Here is a 22,388-nt window from a genome sequence, read left to right as displayed (position 1 = left end):
CTCATAACTTATCTAATATTAAAAATGAAAGCAAATGATTTTTAATAATATAATATGTCGGATTAATATATGATGTAGTGTTTTTTTTCTGTGCAAGAATATATAGGACGAGAGCCCTTAACATCGGACATTGGATCGCCCCGAGCTGGGACCAAGTGCTAAAAAGTAAATTTGTGGTCGATTCGATAGTCGTAAAACGTGAATGTGTCCCCCTAGCTGCCTTTCACTTTCGCTTTTTTGTTCTCCCCCGGTAAATTATTTATATGGGCCACTTTCTCGCTCACTCTTTGTCCTACTTTTTGGATATATATTTATTCCTTAATGTCCTGTTTATGCCAACGTTTCATCTATCCCTGATTCGACGGGGGAATTCCATTTTACCAGATTTGACTTTGGCCTCAGTCAAGTTTTATTCGCCTAAAACGATTATTTGGTCATTTTCCATATGCGCTAACCCATCAATTTGATGGCAATTTTTAAGTAATTGCTCACAGCTGAATTGTAAGCAACCTATTTTCCTGGCGGAAAATTGAGTGATTGTGGCTTTTGATTTGCTGACAATTCGATGATGACTTTAAGTGGCGTTCGTTTGAATATTGCAGGACTATTTGATTACCATAAAGTCAACAGGTTGAAAGTGGGGAAAATTGTTTAAGGATTAACTTTGTAAATTGTTTTAAATGGCTGTGAATTTTCATTTTGAAAAATTTGAATATTTATAAGTTTGAAGTCCTTGATTTTTAAGCAAACTTTATAAAAAATGTTAAAAATATTTGTTCTCATATTAAAAAACTTTTTACAAAATGTTTGCCAACTTTAGCATAAAATGTTCACAAATTTTTGGTTTATCTGATAGTTACTGCTAATAGTTTCATACATCTGATGCAAGCCAAAATCCATTTAAACTTTATTTTTCACCATTTCGAAAGTAATGCGCTGCGATAGAGAAATTATTTGAATAACTTTTAAGTGCGTCTGTTCTTTTTCCCTTTCGGCCAGGAAATGTTAGTTAAACGATTAATTACGCACAAGTCTGACCCCCCAAATGCGGTAAATTAAATTTTCCGGCAAGGAAAAATAAAAGAAGAGAACAAAATCTCCAACTAATTACGCATGGATGGCAAAAGTGGAAGCCCCGCAGGATTTAATGTCCAAGGAAATGGGCCAGCGGAAATGGGCAAGTGGATGGGGAAGGTCGGCGCAGAGGAGAAGCTAAAAAACTGCAATTTATTCTACACTTGAAGCATTATAATTTGTGGCCACTGCGGACGGACGGAGGATGAAATGGGATTCGACGCGGGCCACGTTTAATGGGCAGTGTCCTGACCCCTGACCTGACCGCCTGCTCCTTGACACTGACCCATATGCTGACCTCCACCTTGCCGAGTGCGCAGTTTAAAAAGTTAATTAACATGCCGGCCGTCGTCGACGCCCCTCTCAATCATTCGCCAGTTGGGGGCGTGACCCACACTTACATTCCGTCATACATGCACTGGGAGAAATCGGTATTAACACAAGAACAGGATCTTAAATCTTCCACAGTTGGAGTGAATTTTAAATAGGCTGAATTCGGAGGAACTGATTGAAAAATCCTGAGACATAAAAATAAAATAAAATGTTCTATCAATATGGATACTTTCACCCCTATGTTTCTTGGCAGAATGGATCAATAATTTGTCAAAATGTTTGAAAAAGTTGCTATGGATCTTAAATATTTTAAAAAACCTAAAGAAAATTGCAACAAAAATTAAAAAATTAAAAAAAATTTAGGTCTCCTTGATCTTTTTTGAACCCTTTTTTAAAAGAAAAAAATTATTGATCCTAATATCTTACGTTTTTCAAAAAGCTAAAGGCAACTTTAAAGGGAATTTTGGGATACCAGCTGTTAATATCACGCAATATTTCTCCCAGTGTATGTACACACGTAATTGCATTCCGTGGTCGACACTTTTCACTTACTCAGCTCGAATGGTAATTTCGTGGCCGGTGTTCACCGGCGTTTCCAGTTCGCTCAGCAGCATCGTCTGCAGTCCGCAGGAGAACTGGAACTGCATGAGTCCCTTCTGCAGGAAGAGGGCCATGTAGTGACCCCCCTTGGTTCCCTGGGCGGCGGCCAGCATGATCAGTCCGTTGGTGGCCCGCGTCCGCACCTTCAGCTGGATGTGCATCGGCAGGACGGCGTCCAAGGACTCGTGGGCCCCGATGTCCTTGTAGATGCGGTGCGACACATAGGAGTCGCCGGAGAAGGCGGCATTCCGGATGATAATGGGCAGCTCACACAGAGGACCCTGGCGGTCAAAGCGGCAAACACACTGAAAAAAAGGATAACAAAGGGATTAAATAGCTATTTACCAGGGAAAGGATATATATTTTGTTACAAACTAATTTTTTGAGATTTTATTTATTTTCAAAGATTAAGTAATCAATCATTAAGTAATCCATATATTTAATAAACATTTTTTCTAAATATATATGTTCCTTAGAAATACCATTTTAAAATATTCAAAGTATCACAATAGTCAAAGGATATATTTTTGATATTCCAACTATTTCTTCTCACCCTTTCAACGCACACATTTTCAACTTGCTACAAAATATTTACAACCCCAACTTTGCTCTAAAACTTATAAGAAAGTCCCACCAAAAGAACCAAACTTGAACAATTTTAATTTAATTTCTGGCCACCCTGCACTTCTGGTCGCTTTTCAATAAGAAAAGCACGTTCAAAAAATGCCAATAAATTGAAAAGTAATATGAATTAACTTTTTGGCTCTCCGCGGCATCGACTTGGTCGTCGCCTTTCTTTTCGATTTGTCCATTGTCCTGGTTTTAATAATTTATGCTGCGCCCAGGGACGTTTAAAGTGCAAGGAGAAAACTGCAACAGGCAGACCAAGGAAAACCCCAGTCGGGGAAAAGGGTACCAAAAAGTTTTCCCCGATTTTTCCACTCCACCCCTCAAATTGGGCAAATTAAGTGCCAAGAAATCGGGGGAATAAGGTGAAGCAACGCAACAGTCACGTGGGTCACTGCCTTCGGAGGGGGTGGTAAAATGACAGCCCATTAATGGGAAGTTGTCCATATGTTGGGAGTTGCCTTAAGGAGTTTGAAGGTGTACCCTAAAAAAAGTATGAGAAATATTCCGGAACCCTTGTGCTTACCCCCTTTTTAATTGTTATTTACCTATGTTGTCAAAAGGAAATTGCTTCAATTACAATGGGTTAATTGTTGGTATATGTCTTATATACATCATAATAGTTTTAAAAAAAATTGTAATTAAATCGTGGGGTTATTAAAAATGTCAATGTAATCTTAAAAGTGTACCCTAGAAAATATATGACATATATTGGACCCCTTGTGCTTACCCCCTTTTTTAATTGTTATTTACCTATGTTGTCGAAAGAAAATTGCTACAACTACAATAGGTTAATTGTTGGTATATGTCTTATATACATCATAATAGTTTTTAAAAAAATTGTAATTAAATCGTGGGGTTATTAAAAATGTCAATGTTATTTTAAAAGTGAGCCCTAAGAAATATATGAGAAATATTTTGGATCCCTTGTGTTTTCCCCCTTTTTAATTGTTATTTACCCATGTTGTCAAAATGTAATTACTACAATTATAATAGGTGAATTAATGGTTTTGAACCATATTATATGTCTAATTTGTAACAGAATGGCTTTTAAAATGGAATATAAATATAATAAAAAATTGCAGACCTTTAACTTTTAATTAAATCGAAGGGTTATTAAAAATTACATTTTAATTTTGGAATTGTGGCATATTTTATTTATCCTCTGTGATTTGAATATTTTATTAAGGACCGACGTAATTGTACCATAAATCTTTCAATCTGTAAAGACATTATTCAAGCTTTTATAACCCGACACGAAAATTAAAACCCTTTCACAACACCCCCGCTGTTCGGCGGAAATACCGAATACCAAACCAGAGTTAAGGGCTTGAACAGACTGTATTTTTTACCACCCATTCTTTTCCTCTTGGCAACAAATTTCCGCTGTTTCTTGTTTTTATTCCCACACTTTGTTTGCCTGTACAAAACATTAAAATCGGTTCCTGCTGGGATGTATTGTTTTTTTCCATCACAGGTTTACGGGTCATGGATCTCAGCACATATCACTTTTTCATAGCATACTTTTGAGTCAACTCCATTTTTGCCTGCTTTTGCAATCCGTTGTGACCTTGAAAAAATATTGAAAAGTTCTCTAGCCTTCATAACAATTATTTGAAGTGTTTGCTGGAAGTTTATTCGCGAACTTTGTTTTTGTTTGGCCAACTTGGCGTTAGTGGCGCTCTTGTTAGAAGCTCAAATGAAGCTGGGAAAAAAGCAGGAAAAATGGGAACTGTGGGTGGTATTCAGTGTCGAGGCCACCGTGTGGGCTGAATTTAGTTTTTCGCACAATTTTAGACGACTCTGTTCTGGGTTTCTCTTTTTGTTTGCCTCCACTCACATGTGCCCTGCTAACAGGAAACATTTTAATTAAAGCTTTTGACCTTGCGGCATTTGGCTGGCGCATAATGAATGTTGGCCAAAAAACAGGGCAGGAAAAAAACAAAAATGATATGTAACAAAAATGAGCCAAGGGAAAACATGTGGCAGATTTAAGATTCAAATATGTGTGGCTTGATGGAGTAAAAACGGAAATGAGTCTTCACTGACGAATGCAAATATGAATATTCTTTGGCATTAAATTTAAATGTGGTAAAGCAAATGAAATTGTTTAGAAACACTTGTAATAATTTTCTGCATATTAGTAAAATTCGTTTTTCTGTAATTGCTAAATTAAAATATATTCTAAATATTTTAAATTTTAAAAGGAAATCAATTTAATAAAATACTTGGACATATTAAGCCTTGCACATTACAAAGAAATACTTTTTTTATTGATTATTGTTATTAATAATTAATTTTAATTATATATTTCAAATCAATTAAAATATTTGTTCACCAGCAATATATTTTATTGATAAATGTAAAGCTATTTATATTACATTAGAATAGTAGTTCTATGAAAATATATATTTTTAGAATTATTTTTCCATTGGAACTTTTCTAGAACTCATCACTTGAATATAAATGTTTTCTGCAAAAGCTGCTTAGTAACGCATACCATATCTCCCACAATAATTTAAAGCACTCAATTTCAGCTGCTGGATTATTCCCACAGAGAGCCCAAAGCCCTTTGCTGGGCAAACATTTCCACCTCGTTTTCCTATTTGCGTTTCATTGCGTTGGCCAGATGGAAATTAATTGTAACACGCCTTTGGAAATGTCAACAGGCAAATGCCTGGAATGGCCTGAATGACTGAAGTGCACTCTTCAAAATGGGACGATGGATGGGGTGGGTGGTGGTGTAAAAGCGCTGGGAAAGTGGGAAATGGGAAATGGGAAAAGGAGGCTGCGGAGGACGCATTAAGTCAGGGAGACATGTGGCGGTGATGGAGGAGCCTAAAAGGGCTCAACAAAGTTTTCATTAGTGGCATTGGCGGTGGCAAAAGCAACGCAATGCAGACAGTAGACACACTGAGCCTCGGGGAAAATTGGGTGAGGGGGGATGGAAAATGGGGAGGGACTTGGTGCCAAAAGCCAGGCAAACATTTTCCAAAACCAAAAACTCGGCGGGGTAGCACTTGAAATGTGCTTAATGCCACTTTACGAGTGACTTTCGCCGAGTGCGAGTGCCACTTTGCCTGCACTTCTCCTATGCCACGCCCCCCGTTTTCCCAACGCCCCCATTTTCCTCACTTTTCCCCACACACTCGCCTAACCAATATGACAGCTGACATATGTAAGTGTATGTCTGTCGCTCTGCCAGTCTGTTTTTTGTCTCTTTATACAAACGCAAAAGGCGAAATGGAAAGAGATGGAAAATCAGGAGGCACTGAGGAAAATATTTCTAAGAAAACCGTTTTTAATAGGAGCTGAAAATAATAATTATTATTAAAGAAATTTTTTTTAATTATAAAATGGGGAATGCCTCAAAAGTCACTATGGTTTTGAGACCACTGTTAAATGTCATATTAAATGCCTAAAAGTATGCAGTGAATAAAGGATAGTCGTATTTCGATCAAAATGCTTTATACTTCTGAGCTTAAAAAATATTGTTGCATACTTTTAGACGTTAAATTAAATATATTTAAAAGTGCTTTCAAATATCTAGTGGCAATTTAATCTAAGGTTATTCTAAGACCTTTATTTATTTGTTTAAAAAAATTACAAATTTGCAAAAGTGTTTTTTATTTTAAGTATCCATTAAATTATTTTTATTTTTATAAACCTTTTTAAACTCATTATTCAGAATTATTTAAGTCAGAGGATATTTTAAAAGTTGAATAGTCTTTTATTTTTTTTTGCGATTCATACAACGTATAATTAATATTTTTTAGCAGTGCATAAAAATGGCGAATCTGAAAATTAACAAAAGCCTCGAGTGTGTGTGAGCCGCTCTGAGTGTTTGTGCAGTTAGTTAAATTACTTGGCAACAATAAAGTGGCATATGCTCTGTGAAATAATTTCCGCACACACCTTTTCTCTATTTGCTTTAGTTTTCTTGGCCTACATTAGTGTGAGTGCTTGTGTGGGGAGTGTGTGGGTGAGTGTGTAAATGAGTGTGTTCCACAATAACAAATTCATCCTGCGGCGTAGTGTCACTCACTCAAGCGCTAAATTATTATGAAAATTTAATTTTTTTCTTGTTAGCATGCTGGCCACATTACGAGTGGCTTTTCATCCCCCTTTTTTCCCTTATTTTCCCGGGATTTCCCCGGTTTTCCCCATTATAGTGTGTGAGAGCCTGTGATTCATAGGTACACTTTGGAGATCTACGTGTGTTGCAGCTAAAGTTTATAAATAAATTGCCAGCAAGCTTTGTTAACTCATTAACTGGGTCTGAAGAATAAATTAGCTGCATTAGTGCTGCTAAAGTTGTGGTGAATTGAGCTGCTTTAAAGTTAGCAAATGGTTAAAAAAAATACATAAACTTAAATATATTACTATAGCTTTAAAGGTAAAATTCTAAAATAAAATAAAATTAATTTATTATAATAAATAGGCTATAAAGGAAAAATTTTAAATATACATTTGACATATATTTCATGCTATAATGATGTTTTTTCCATTTTCAAATGCCCTTTTCAGTATGTTAATCATCCTTTCCCACTATGTTTGTTGCTTATTTATTAGCCACACATTGTCAACTCATATTGGCCTCACGTTTCGGTCGTAAAAAACTGGAATTGCATGTGGTGCTACTAATTCGGACTCCATGCTGGCATATTAATGCATCACCCTCTGTTCCTTGAAGGGGAATGAATATTTAATGGGATAAAGCCCTTAGGGGGCGACAATTACATGGTCATTGATGAGAATTTGTAAAGCAAGAAAGTATTTTTTATGGCCTACACAATTTCCAATCAATTCGATTGCCTCTGGTTAAGTTGGACACAAGCAAAATGCCTTTCATGTATAGTTAGAAATTCTAATTTATAAGGGGTAAAATAATATTGAAACAGCATATTTAAATTTAAATCCCGAAATGTTCTGAATCAATATCAATTACCCGGAAAAAAAAGAAACAGAACTAACATGCAATCATTTGTGAACAATTTTCCGGTTATTAGTAGACATTCCAAATTTGTTTCGTGCATCCCATTTAATGGCTTTCATTTTGCCATCGAAGGCCGATATTTCGGTCATATATGTAGCTTTTTGCTATCCTCCTGTTTTGGTAGGGTTGAAATTACCACGAGTATTTTCATAAATAGTTGAATAGACATACTTTGGCAGGCCTGCCATTGTTAGCTGTTAGCTGCAACTGGAGCAACTGGGGAGGGCTTTTGTGGTTTCTCTTGCCGAACATTTTCTCCGACATTTTCCCATTTGCTGTCTGATTTTCTACCTGAGAATTTCCTGTTTTTAATGCTTCTGTTATTTTCAAAGTTCTTAACTATTCATTTACGAGAGCAATCGGCATTTCTGAGAACTTACAGGCAGGAGACGGCAAAAATGTAAGATAATATGAGAACAGAGGTGGTTGCTTGCAAAAGTTTTACCGGAAATGTGCCAGAAAAATTTAAAATAATACATTGGTTTTGATTAGAACAAGACCAAATGCTTCTGATAGAGAGGGCAGCTGAAATCAGCAAAAGAAATTTGAAATAGTTTATAAAGGTGCCTAAAAGTATGCAGTGATATAAAATTCTGGTACATCACTTATTGTTGCATACTTTAAGACACCTTCAAAAGTAGTTTTCAACCCTTAGACACTAGAAATTTATATTTTCAGTAATAAATTCCAACTAGGTAATTTGCACAAATGCCTTGTAAAATTTCCCCCTGAATCAAGCAAGCATTTCGATTATTTCCTGTCCGTTGGCCTAGCAACAATCTGCTTGGTAAATCTACTTACAGGACCTGCCTTGTCCCTCCACTTGCCCCACAAATACGTGATTATTTATGTATAAGTCGAGCACATCTGTGGAAATCCATCTGCATCTCTATCTGTACGTGGGCAGCTGTGAGGTCCTTTCAGGTTGTCAATTTGCAAATTTAGTTGGCGCCACTGCATCGCTGGTGGGTGTTGCCGATGGGTCGGTAATGCTAATGCTCTCTCGTTCCCCGAGTATCCTATTAAAGGGTTTGATTAAAGCCTCTTGGATTGCAGGGACCTTAAGTTGTATTTTCAATGGTACTGAACTGGAACCTAGCAACGGATTTACTACCATTACTTCAAATTATCTAGTGAAGAGTGGACAGCGGTTGCCTAGTAATGTTGTTGAGTTAATAAAGTTGTAGGTACTTTGTCTTATTTGATCAATTTTTCAACCTTCTTTAATAGTAAACCTCAGATTTTTATTGGAGTAAGGCCATCTTTTAGAATATTCCATTTAGAAAAGGAATTTAAACCTATTTTCATTTTGTACAGGGTACTAGTATAGTTCATTTCCATTTTCCCTCCCAGTCACTCGGTCTATTTACCTATTGCCTAGGCAATTGGAGCTCTAGCTGGCATATTAAATGACTTATTAATGGTCGAGAGGTGGAAATGGAAATGGAAACGGACCCGGAGGCGCACAACTCCAACACGGCCAATTAGCAACTCAATGGGGTTGAAAATTGTGAAGTTGACTGCTCACACACAATTCGCTCCGTAGGATGCCTCGCTCTACCTAGTTTTTGGTTGTTTTGGCATCGAACAAACAACTCGATTTCGTTAAGGTGCCAAAGTGCTGGGGTGCCTATCGATTGACCTACTGAGTCTGGCTACACTTGGGAAAATAACTTGATCATAGAACATAGAAAATATCATCCCAATTAAATAATTAATTTGAAAAAAACCATATCTTAGAAATAGTTGGAAGTTAAAACACTTCTTAAACTGCCTAAAAGTATGGTATAAGGAGATTAAAATTTTGTTTAATTATTCACAGCATGCTTTTAGGCACCTTCTAAGAAACTTCTAAGAAAATGTCATTCCAGATATGTATATACAAAACTTAAAAAACATATCCCAGAAAAAGGTAATTAAAACTTTTAAAGGTGTCTAAAAGTATGTAATAAAACATAGCTCATTGTTTATTATTCATAGCCTACTTTTAGGCATATTTTAAAGTAATTTTCGGTTTTCTTTTTTCCCTATTGCAATTTTGAGGTTCCATAAATAAATGTATGTATGTATCTTAAAGTCACGGTTAAATATTTTAGAGTGTTCTTATTCAATTGGCTACTCACCCGCGATCCTTCGGATGTGGTTACGCAGGTGCCGCCATTGTAGCAGCCCAGCTTGATGCAATCGACATCGCCCGCCTTCTCCTCGGGAACTCCGCCGGATCCCCTTCCTCCGGAGGAGACCGTATTGCTGCCCTCCACCTCCTCGCTGCTCTCCGTGACCGTTGCCTTTGTGTGGGAGGCGGTGGGCGGTCCTTCGGGGGTGGTGTAAACATTTATGGCCGACGTGGGTGGCGGTAAAGTTTGTGCGGATTGCGTGGATGGGGGCGTGGGTGGTATGGTGGGCGGTGGCAGGGTCACTGGAGGCGGGGTCATCGGGGGAAGGGTCACCGGGGCTAGAGTGGGTGGTGCAGTGGGTGGTTCGGTAGCTGGTGGAGTAGCTGGTGGTGTTGGAGCAGTTGTTGCCGGCGGAACAGGTGGTGCAGGTGTTCCGAGTGGTGCAATCGTAACAGGCACCACCACTGGAACCACCGTCGTCTCGGGCGGAACAAAAGGTGCCTCTGTGGTCACCAAAGCAGGTTCTTGAACCCCAATCAAATCCTCGGTTTGCAGTGGATGACCCGTTGTTATTGGTACTGGCTGTGGAGTGGTGACCTCTTCATGATGATGATGGTGGTGATGGTGGTGCTCGTCTTCTTCCAGAGGCAGCAGAGTGGTTCCCTCGGGTTCGTGGTGATGATGATGATGGTGATGATGGGTCGTTGGCATTCCAGTGGTTGTGATCAGCGATGGTATTGTATCCTTGGCATCCAATATGGTAACCACAATGTGGGGAGTGTGCGGTGTGGGCAGCTCCATGGATGTGGAATCCTCAGTGGGTGAGATGGTGGTGGGGACCTGTGCCGGTGGTTGCACTGTGGTGAATCTTCCCGCACTCGTTCGATGTGTGGTGATCAGCACTTCTGCCGGATATTCCGTGAAGAAGGGAGCCGCCGTGGTGGGCACCTCCGTCCAGAGGTGGTGCGTCGGGGCAGTCGTTTCCACCACATCCAGTGGTGGCTCTGTGGCAAATGTGGGCCTGGGCACCGGCACCACTCGACGGGTGGTGGTTTCCGGCGGCGGAGTGGGTGTGGCATAGTCTATAGAGATGCTAGTCTCTATGGTGGTCACTCTTTGCACAAAAATGGGAGATGGTGTGGTTACGACTTCCACAGATTCCGAACTACTACTGCTACTGGATGATGAGGTGACGTCCACTGATATGGTAATGCTGGGTCCTGCAGTGGGTCGCAAAGTGGTGACCTCTGCACTCTCACTCTCACTTTTGCTGCCACCACCCACTTCGAAATGCGGCACAGTGGTGTATTCCTCTGAGGTAACCACTTCACCGGAACTTTCCCCCGATGAGGAAGTCGGAGATTTTCCCGGTAAAGGTGGCAGAGTGGTAAAGATGCTTGGGGATTCCTCTGAGGAACTGGAAGATCGGCTGGTTGGCGGTCGAGCTGTGGTGCCCGGTATGATTTCCTCTTCAGTTTCCGATTCCGATCCCGATTCTGGTGGGATTTCCGGCTTGGGTTCTGGTTCTGGTTCAGGTTGTGCTGGAACCACTGTGGTTTGCTCTACGGATATGCTGTGACTTTCACTTTCTGGGGGAGCCAATGTAGGGGCTTTAATCTCCACGGAAACGGCTTCCTCGGATGAGGAAGAGGATGAAGAGGCTACCACAGAGGTCACCACTTGCGCAGGGGCAGCTGTGGTGACTACTATAACCTCTTCCTCTTCGGGTTCTTTGGGAGGTATCGTTGTCTCCGGCGGAGTGACAGGCCTCACTGTTGGTGGGGCCACTGTGGATGTGGTGGTGGTCCTCCTCGGAGGAGCCTGCGTGGCCGGTGCCGTGTAATTGCAGTCCAAGGACTCTTCACCCACCATCAGGCACTCGCAGAGCATGCCAGTTAGCAGTGGAGGACAGGAGCAGGAGAAGGTATCAACTCCATCGATACAGACACCACCGTTCATGCAACGTGGTCCCAGCTGACACTCATCGTATTGGAACTCACACTTCTCGCCATGGTAGTCGGGTACGCAATAGCACGTGGGCACACCCTCCTCCATCAGGCACAGGGCATTATTCTGGCAGGGATTGTCCGCACAGATGAGGATCTCCTCCTCGCAATTGATGCCCGTATAGCCCATGGGACAGGCGCAGGCGTAGGCCGCCAGTTTGTCCACGCAGACGCCTCCGTTTTGGCAGGGCGACGAGGCGCACTCGTTGATCTCCTCCTGGCAAATCCGACCGTGCCAGCCCGCCGGACAGTCGCAGGTGAACTCCAGACCAGGACCCTCGATGCACTCGCCGCCATGCTGGCAACGAGCTCCAGTTCCTGATGGAGGGTGAAGGTAAATGTAGAAAATTTTAGGTTGAAGAAGTCTTATTAATAACTTTAAGTTGGTTAAAAATTAATATTTTTTTAATATTTTTTAGATACACAAAACAAGAAACAAATGGTAACAAAAAATAGTATTATCTATTATTCTTATCTATTATTTTTCCTAACTTTGTAACTTTATTCAATTTGAAGGAAGTTAAATTCAAAACTTTTCGAAACGGAAAAGAGGAAGATGGCGAACATATCAAAATCAAATAATAAAAATAATTTCTCATATATTTTTTTCTCTCTGTACATGTTTAACATAAATAAATAGGAATTGATATAGTGTTCAAGTCGTTGATTTATGACCTCTTATATTATATTTAATTTTTCCTGGTCCTGGTCCTTAATAATTAATTTCTTTGCATCATCACATTTATTTCTGATTTGATATATTTCAAAGCAATAAATATTTGCTAAAACTAAATGCAAATAAATATGAAAATTAAAGCATTTATTGATATATTTATTGGCCTTTTGTTTTAAACTAAATGCATACAGTATGTATTAATGTAAAAAGTTGAAATATTTATGGCTTTGATAATTTATTCAAATAACAAAATTAAAAATTATGGCTACATTGTTTAGCTCTCCCTTAAAGCCATTTATTATTTAAAGTGGAAATGCTACTGTCATGTTTCACTAGACTCTATTTAATGCCCTTTATATTTGGCTAAACAAATATCCACCTTTGACAACCTCGACCCATTTACCAAGCTTTTCCCCATTCATCATCTCGAATCTCACTCACCTGTCTCGCAGACAGCCACATCCAGTTCGCAGTGGGATCCCAGGTAGCCCGGTTGGCAGGTGCATATGTAGCCATTGGTTCTGTCCCGACAAAGTCCGCCGTTCTGGCAGGGATTCGACATGCACTCGTCCACATTCTCCTCGCAATTGGATCCTGAAACGAAGTCCAATGAAATGTTGTGAATGCGCATAGCCTTACTTGTCTGGAGGTCAAAGAGCCACCCACTGATGTTATTTTGCATTTTAATTATAGAAATATTTACATTTGCAGTTCAAAGTTAGTTTGCTGAAATTATTTATCTATATCAGATATTTGTGATTTGTTTTGAGGTTTAATTATTATTTGATATGGGCTTTTAACTTATTTTACCAAAGAATAATTGTTTTAGCTTTGCGGTTTTAGTTTATGCATTTTAATTACAATTTTATTTTGTGAACCCTTTGACGAATGTTTGAAAAATAAGCAGGCCATTTTAATTAATAACTGAAGAAGCATTGAATTCATTTCGATTCGCCCTTCAGTAAATCGCTTTGCAGCCCTTAGAAACCCCTTTCTTTCATGGGATACTGTTTTTCCTTTGCTTTTGCGTTTGAAACAAGTGCGCACAATTGAAGTGCAATTGAATGACCTTTCATTATATTTGCCAATGGAAATTTCTCTTTCTCCCACATCTATCCTGTTTCTTTCAATCTATTTCTCTACTTTTTAGTAAAAAAAGTAGTAAGAAAGTGGAAAGTTTTTCGATACAAGCGCATCAATGGCAATCAAAACAAACCCTACAAGTGCTGATTTGGTTGCAAGCAATATAAACAATTCAAAAGGATATTTACACGCACACATATAGCACATATATCCCATCCACATGGAGTGGATATAGAACACACATGCCAAAATTTGTAGTTGTCCTTCAAAGTTCAAAGAGAAATGGGTGAAAACTTCTAAGGAAGAGGAAACTTGTAATATATTCTCTTCCTAAACGTACTAAATATATAAATATACAGAGAATTATTTAAAAAAAATTGTTTTCTCTTAAGTATAGTTAAAAGATATGTTTTAAAACCACATAGTTGAATTATTAGTTTATGTTGACACTATAGTGAAAAATAATTGATGATTTTAAAGTCACTAGTCACATACAAATTATTTACTGATATAATTTGCCAGAAAAAGAGTATTATAATATTAAGGCTATATTAATAAATTAAGACATTTCCTTTACTTTATAAATAATTATTTTTTATTTATTATATTATAATTGTATGAACTAAAAGATCCTAAAATATCTTTTCCCGGAACTCTGACTAGACCCCCAGTAGAATAACTGACACAAAACCTATTCCATTGGCAGAGAATTTCCCTAGAACTAAGCTGAAATCCCCTCCATTTCTTCGGATAGAGCAATCTGCACTGCTGGGGGTATCTAGTTTGACAGCCAACAATGGCAACAAATGCTTGGAAATACTTTTCAATTTTCTGCTCAACAACTTGCAGCGACGTTGACTTGGTCTCAGTGTTTTGCCAAAAGGCAGCAACTGTCTGACAGACAGACAATCTTCGCCATGGGGGAGGATGAGAAAATTTTGTGGAGGGGAATCCCCTATTCGTTTCCCACTCAGCTTGTGCCAGTGCAACACTGCGTATGAGTGATATTTTTTGGGTGTGTGCGCTCCCCTTCGCTTTGCAAAATTTATTGCCAGCGAAATATTTTGTATGTCTGGAAGTTTCAGAATTTATTTGCCCGGCATAGAAACGCCTTTTGGAGTTTGGGCCTTTGTTTTCGTTTCGCTGCCACCTTCTTGGCCAAACTCTTTTTGGCAACAAGTTGGCGAGAAATATGCTTAAAGTTTTTTCCGCCTGTACTTGCCCAGAAAACTTTTCTCGCCTATCTTGTCTGGGCCCGAAGAAAAAGTTCTTCTCGCTCTCTTTAGAAAAGAGCACTTCAAAGTGTCGAAACAAAAGTGTCAAAAAAGTCAGCGTTTGAAATTCCCCTGCACTTTGGCCAAATTAATGCGCCCAAAAAGAACAAAGGAAGAAATCGTCTTAATTTAAAGCACAAAATTGCATTCAAGTGGACTGCAATTGAGGGGGCGTTTTTTTGGGGCTGAGGAAGTGCAACAATTTATCACTTGAACTCATAAATTATACAAAATACGTACACTGATGGGCACAAAAAGGGAAAAAAAGAGGAGAAAATGAAATGCTCAAATAGAAATGCAGCTGCCGAGCGGTCATAAAAGATAAATGTGCGTGTCTGGTCCTCGTGTCTGGTTTATAATGCAACAATAATGTAAGTCTATGCAAATGGGGGAGAGTCCTGAACATATATTAAATTTGCATAAGCACTAAATCAACACGAAAAGGGGAACCGAAAGCGAAGAAGGCATCTCGAAATCCTGGCAGCAGCAGCACAGGATGTCAGTCGATGTCATTTGTTTGCCTTATGACGGTTGGGTATATGTGTATATGGTATGTATCTGTATTTGTATCTTATGACTTGTAGTTATACGTATGTGCTTAACTATATCCTTTGTGTGCTTCTGTGGATTTCAGCTCGAATCCAGGAATGTCTACCTAGCAAATAGAGTAGTTCGCATGCACATTTCGATCAAACTATGCGGTCTGTGTCCTTTTGTCCCGGCTTCGAATTTATATTGCATACTTCCAGGCTGTTGGCCCTGTGATTGCAGTTGCATTATAATCCTCATACTCAACTTAATTTGAATTAATTTATTAATGTTGCACACTTCTGGGAACAGAATGTGTTATTCATTCTAGACAGCTAATTATGCAGGTACTTTTGAAAGCACATGCAAATGCAGAATAAACAAGCTAAAGTAATCAAATTCTATGTAGTGTGTGTTGTTCATTAAGTTTCTATAACATTATATAATTCTTTGCTTCCAGTTTGAGATCTTTCATATCTCTTTTTTTTAGTTTACCTATAGTTTTTCTATAATAAAGCTTTTTGTAAAGACAGTTGTGATTAGCATACTGTTTAATATGGTTTTTGGGTTGAAGTATTGGCTTGCTCTATGGGCCTCATAAAAAACGCTTCTTAATTTATCGCTCTCTCGAATTCATTTCTCGATTGAGTAATGGATTTTCCAGCCAGGCTGGCACTTTCTCGTATTTCACTGCCATGGCGAAGCAACAGCTTCAATTTCCCCATTCTGACCATAAAGTGCCATCAAGTCGCTGCACATTTCAATTTGTTTATGGCCATCGCAGCGAGGCAATCGCATTTTGCTTTATGATTTCGATGGTGTGGGGGTACAGAGAGGCTTTAAAGATCTACAAGTATTTCAATTTTCTTTATGTGTGTTGTTAAATTAAGTCACTTGTTTGAGGAATACAAATTTTGGTACTTTTGGTATTTTTTTACATTTTGAAGTGCCTTGAAGATCCAAAAAAAGGAACAGGTTTTATTATAAATTTTTTGCACAAGTGTCTAAAAGTATGCAACAAAACATGTTGATTTTTAAATTCATTTTCTAAGGTGTCTAAAAGTATGCAGCAAAGTATTCTTAAATCACTTCCCAAGGTGTCTAAAAGTATGCAACAACTTATTTGGATTGTTAAATCATAGTTAAAGGTGCCTAGAAGTATGCAGCAATACTTTATCATTTTAAAATAATTTGTAATGGTGTCCTTTAGCATGCAACGATACATATTAAATCGTAAAGTCCCATGGAACCATTCTAAGAGGCCACGTTCTTTTTACACCCCCGCATAATTTGAAAATATATAAAGTACGTTAGTACTGCTTTAAGCTTCCCCAATAATTCACTTTATTGCTCATACCATATGTAGTTCCAGAGTTAAGGAAACACCAAATGGTCAACTTTTGCTCCTCCTCTTTTTTCCGATTTGTGTGCTTCACATGAAATGTCACATTACGCTCCAATTCATGCACAAATACAGGAAGTGGTCAAGCACAGAGAAAGCACAGAGAATACTGAGTAGGAAAAACCCAGCAAGAAAACCCCTTACGCACAGTTCTTAACCCAAATTCAGTAGACCAAAGGCCCCCATCCCAATTTTCTTCACATCGTCTGGGTTTACCTTTCCTCAATGCATTCACAATGATTTCTGGTTTTTCTTGTTCATTGTTTTGGCTCCGTTTGTGGTTTTGGTGGGCCCTTTGCAATACTTCTTCTTGAAGCACCGTGCAATGTGTGAAGTCGTTAAAGTGAAAATCGATTTTCATTTTATTTCACCATGTCCATGGTTACGGGGCGGGGAAAAACGGGGGGGTTGGGCGAGGGGCAAAAGGGGGGCATCGGTCATTTTTGTGGGCACGAAAAATGCTTCACTCACTGCCGCAATCTACGAGGCATGTTTTATGAATGAATTTTTTCGAATTGGACGCACAATTTTCCCCTCTATCTCTTTGTCGTTTTTTTTTCGCTTTGTTTAATGGACGGGCTTTGGTTGTCCGGGTTTCCTCGGTATCCATTTGGGAATTTGAAAATGAAAATAAAAAAGAGGCGTACAATTCTGACATTCTTCACGTCGATTGTTGGAATTTTTGAAATGAAAAAGATAGGAAAAATAAACCATTAATCAAATTTTAAATGCTGGTAAAATATTGATCAAGTTTCGGTTGGCAAAATATTTGAGATTGATAAATGTTTGTTAGGGTCCTTATTTAAATGGTTACAAAAAATGTTTTTAAAATGTTTTAAATATTTTTTTTTTTTTATACATATTCTTAATTTTGCTATGGTTATTCAGCTTTATAGGTGACCCCAAAATTTTTTTTATTTAATCATTATTCTTCGCATAATTTTCTATATTTTTTTCATCTTTTACTTTTAGCCTGACCTCAGCAGCTCCCCATTTTTCTTTATTGAAACTTTTTGCCTGTCATGCTTCTTTTGCTGCCTCTTCATCGTTTTCTTGTTATGTATTTCTTTTTTTGTTATTATTTGCTGCTGGCAGCGAACTGTAAACATTTGTGCAACAAGGTACGAACATTTGTTTTGGCTTCGAGTCACAATAAACATGGCCATTTTCCCCTCGAGTCCTTGAGGCAACTCGTCCTTTGCAAACCCCCACCAGTCGATGCACAAATTGAAATTTGAATTTTATCTGCACACATTTTGTGCTTCTTATTTGCTTGTTACCTTCTCCCATGGAAGATATATATTGTGAGTAATGGAGAAACGCTGGTGGAGAGCTGGCTGTATGTGCATTCGAAATCTGGCATCGTTTCTAAAGGTGCATAAGTTGAAAATATTGCACATTTCGTTTGCATTTTATGCTGCATATTCAGATACTTTTCTGCAGCTTCCCCTGAAATCTCTGAATGAATGCATAAATGAACGAGTGAGTGCACAGAGAGCTGAAAGTGCTGGCAGTCTAACAAAGATCAGGACTCGGCTTAAATTATAATTAACAGCAACTGGAATTGGGAACAAAGAAAGGATTTTATGCTGATTTTTCCAACAAGAATGTTTCTAGCTTTAAGAGTTTTAGAAATGCAAATCGAATTTAAACAGTACTTAATTGGTTAAATTGGTTCTATATTTCTCTTTCTCAGTACTTTCACATATGTATTCCCCCTGTTGCAAGTGGGTTAATTTCCCCAAAATTAAATCCTTCTAATATATTGGTTTATTCATTTGAAATTCTTCAATTACCCCGGACCAAGAACAGTATTTAGCTTGTTGGGAGTTGAGCCACGTCTTTGCCGCAATTTGCATGCGAAACTAATCCCAGCCAGAGCAATCTATTATCATTGGACTGGTAGTGGAACTGGGGGTTTTCGTGATTTTCGGGGGTTGGCCAGCTGGCTTCCTTTGAATCCATTGCCGTAAATCGCTGCTTGCGACCTGCGACAGTGAGCAATGAAATGCACTTTGGGTTCATCTCCTGCCACCGATTCCAACCCCAATTGCACGGATACTGGGCTGCTTTCGAATGCGACGGGGAAACTAATCACGGGATCCATTCACTCAGCCAGCCCCCAGTCGAAAACCCGAGCATTTCATGTCACTCGCAATCTAGCAATTTCAATTCGCATATCTACACGCTAAAAAGTTGCCTTGAAATTTACTATAAATTTAAAAATCGAAAACGTACAATGCATTTATAAAACGATCTAACTCTGTATTTGTACTACTGAGTTTTCATTTTAAATAAAATAAAATATCGATGAAAAATCTATGTTTGAACTCGCTTTAAAATGCACCTAAAAGTATGCATTAAAAAAAGAATGTGGGCTTTCCAAAAAATTTAATACAATTTTAAACTCAAATTATCTTGTTTACTATTTTCATTTTAATAAGGATTGTGTTAGAGCATAAGTTTTCTTCTAGTGTACTCTTGATGTGAAATGGTTAGCCTCCACTTGAATGTCTTGTGGTGCGCATTGTTGCTCATCCAATTGCTTAGTTTCCATTTTTCTTTTTTACAGAGAAATCCTTGACAATAAGCAGTCGAGGAAATGGGAAAGCGCTGCTCATTTTCACGGGGGAAAAGTAATGCACACGCTTACACCCACAAAACGGCTTTGGAAGTGTGGGTGTATTAGCGCGTTTAATTAATTGCATTTGGTACTACATTTCCCCGGCTCTGATTTCTCGTTTTCCTTTCTATACATTTTCCGTGGAAATTCTTCGTCCCTAAGCAACGTAGTGAGCTAACATTTTCTATCGACTTCTATGGTCATGTTCCGTGGGAAAAGCGTTTATTAATACTCTGACTTAAAAGTAAACGAAACATTTCACCGATTAGATTTAACCAACAATTAAGTTGAGTAATAGTATTTAAAGCATCAATGCTTTGAGTGTCCCTAATTGATTGATATTTTATCTCGATTGACGCAAATCCTATTAAGCCTTTTTGCCACAAAACTATTTAATCACATCTGTTGTCCGGGCAAATAAAAATCTTAATCGTATTCGATTACACGGCTAATCCCAGGACCCGTGACAAGGCAAACAAAAATAACCCAACCCACCAGCACATGTGAAAAGTTCATCAAACTCACTGGGCTGACATTATAAAATCAATAAAGCCATGAATATTTTACGCTACTGTCGCAGAGAATAACAACAGAATTGAATGGCAAAACTGGGTCCCAAAGGTCCATTGATTAGCCACCTCTGCGAAATGAGAAACAGTTGGGTTCGAATTCTATTTATAAACTCGCACATATATGTATTTATTGGTTCGCGTTTTCCGCTGGGTAATTGAAATAAAAAATGCATGCGAATCGCTGAGTCATGTAATTGAAAATTGGGTGAATATTTAACGCTGTAAATCGGGGGCTGTCAGGAATTAAAGCATGTGACTCTGATTAAAGGATGCCGCTCTGGGTGCCGGAAAATCAGGGGAAAGAAACAAGAAGCAGCCAAATAAAGCCATGAATCGATGAATGATCCTGCGACTGAGCAACCAGATGCTTGATTGAATGTATCTCCCTGGCTACGTGAAAATGTGTGCAAATTGCCAACGAGCGCGAAAAAGTGGAGCGAACCAGGTGAACAGGTGCAAATTTATGCACACACACGCAGTCGCTCGCTCAAAAACCCGCTGATGAAGCAGTCCTAAAAAAGGACCTTCTGCCCAGGAAAATTACGATAAAATATCAAGTGTGTGTGGGGGAAAAAAACGGAGAAAAGGGAGTCGTGGCACAAACTGCATTGCTGCAATTTGAATGCATTTTCATACATATAGCATACCCTAATGAGTTGGGTTGCCAAGGTGAAATTTATATACCATTCGTCATTGACCTGGGAGATTTTATATCACGCATGTGTTGCTTTTAATATCTAGCTGGAATTATTTAAATTTAAATCATTATGTTTTAATTTAAATAATAAATAATAGTAAAAAGCCAAGTAAGCAGTGAAAAAAAGTATTTCCGAATGGATCCGTTGGATTTATGAATGCAATATAGTAAGTTCTCTCTTTTTTATGGGTATTTTAAGTTAATATTACTTACAAGTTCTTTTTCAAATACTTATTTTTCTGCTCTCAAGTTACCACTTACAGAGCATTTTCGCCATCGTTTTGGCCACATTTGAATGCCATCCTTTATTATTTTTTCATTGTTGATTTGCTGCATTTGCATGAATGCGAAATGCGAAATTTCAATGGTGAATAGGCCCAGGAAGACCTTCTTCCATCCTGCAGAAACACCCCCTTCCACCACTTCTCTTCTTATTGTTTTCGCGTTGCAATGGAGCCAACCGCTTTTCCCAACCCTCATTTTCCATTTCCCTACACATTTCACTTGGTGGCTGCCATGATTGCATAAAGGCCAGGAGCCAAGGAGCAAAAGGACAAAGGCATGCCCAATGCTTTGTTATTGGATTGTGTGGGTGTGGGAGTACGCTGTGTGTGTGTCAGCAGAGCAAGGTTAAGCTGTTGGTGATTGCAGTTTACAGAGAGGATTGCAGGCTCTTGAAGAGATGTGCTTATGCCACGGATGATCTTGAAAGTTCAGCGGAGATATTATAAGATACAAACATATAAACAACTTTTAAAGGTGTCTAAAAGAATGCTATAAAATATATTAGTTGCTAGAGTCTCATGAATTTAATTCACAAGGCTCCATTCTTTTTTCACAGAATACATTTAGACGACTATAAGTGATTGCAGTTTTAATTAATTCATTTTACACTTTATTATGCGAGAAGGTTTTTAATAGAGGTGTCTAGAAGTACGCAATAAAACATATACTAAATGGGAGATTCTCTTTTTTAAATGCATACAATAGGACGATTGTATAAGTATAAAAATCATTTTAAACTTTATTTTAAAAGAATGAACAAAGTAGTTTGAACTACAATTAAATGGTATATATGTCATATATCATTTTTTACACAAGTATATTTCATAATATTTTATGATTTTAAATAAATCCCACATGAATCACTTTTTTTCTCCCTTTTTAAAAACATTTCATTTATATTCAATTTCAGCTGCTCCCGTAATTACTCTAATTAAACCAGGTCAACGCAACACGGATGTCAAAGAGATAGCGTGAAAGTGAAAACCCAATCAAAGCAGCCACTTTATCCCCAAAGTCATAGGATTCAGCACAAAGAGTTGGTAAGTGGAACAGGCGAAATAGCGATCTACACGGCACCACATCCCCTAGATATAATAGATATACCGCCATATTCCGCAACCACTTCAAAAGGGCATAAACATAAACGCTAGAGCCAACTAGCCAAAAAATAAATAGGGCAAAAAGGACGCGAAAATATGCGAAATGCAAAGGAAGCCCATAAAATTAATTAGAGCGCTGGCTGTCCCGCTCCGACATTATCTTGCGGTCCCTTTCATTTGCATTTGGCAATTCCTTAAAAGAGGGCTGGGCGGGGTTTTGACCAAGGTGAAAGCTTTCCAAAACTCAATGAGCGGTTAAATAATGCCCCGAGGCGTCTGCCCATTTTCCTGCTTTTTGGTCCACCCATTTTTTTTTTTAGAACTCTTTGCATCCGTTACTTTCGCTTTGTTTTGCGTTAGACTTCTATTCACAGACTGCATTTCATTTCGAAATT

The 22,388-nt window shown here is 38.4% G+C and overlaps 2 protein-coding genes across 2 annotated transcripts in view; one reads left to right on the top strand and one right to left on the bottom strand.

Moving 5' to 3' along the window:
- The window catches only part of LOC119548380 (MKRN2 opposite strand protein), a 60,011-nt gene that overhangs the window by 11,766 nt on the left and 25,857 nt on the right, over positions 1 to 22,388 (top strand). Inside the window, exon 2 of the mRNA XM_037855601.1 lies at positions 21,804 to 21,933. The gene's annotated coding sequence lies outside the window, so the exon portion shown is untranslated. The remainder of the gene's footprint in view (positions 1 to 21,803; positions 21,934 to 22,388) is intronic.
- The window catches only part of LOC119548373 (protein eyes shut), a 58,121-nt gene that overhangs the window by 13,591 nt on the left and 22,142 nt on the right, over positions 1 to 22,388 (bottom strand). The window contains exons 4-6 of the mRNA XM_037855591.1: positions 12,871 to 13,023; positions 9,754 to 12,071; positions 1,960 to 2,312 (exon numbers count right to left, since the gene is read on the bottom strand). Of these exons, the coding sequence (XP_037711519.1) occupies positions 1,960 to 2,312; positions 9,754 to 12,071; positions 12,871 to 13,023 (2,824 nt within the window). The remainder of the gene's footprint in view (positions 1 to 1,959; positions 2,313 to 9,753; positions 12,072 to 12,870; positions 13,024 to 22,388) is intronic.

This window comes from Drosophila subpulchrella, chromosome 2L, assembly GCF_014743375.2.
Source record: "Drosophila subpulchrella strain 33 F10 #4 breed RU33 chromosome 2L, RU_Dsub_v1.1 Primary Assembly, whole genome shotgun sequence".
Lineage (NCBI taxonomy): Eukaryota > Metazoa > Arthropoda > Insecta > Diptera > Drosophilidae > Drosophila > Drosophila subpulchrella.
This window is presented reverse-complemented; position numbering and strand designations above follow the sequence as displayed.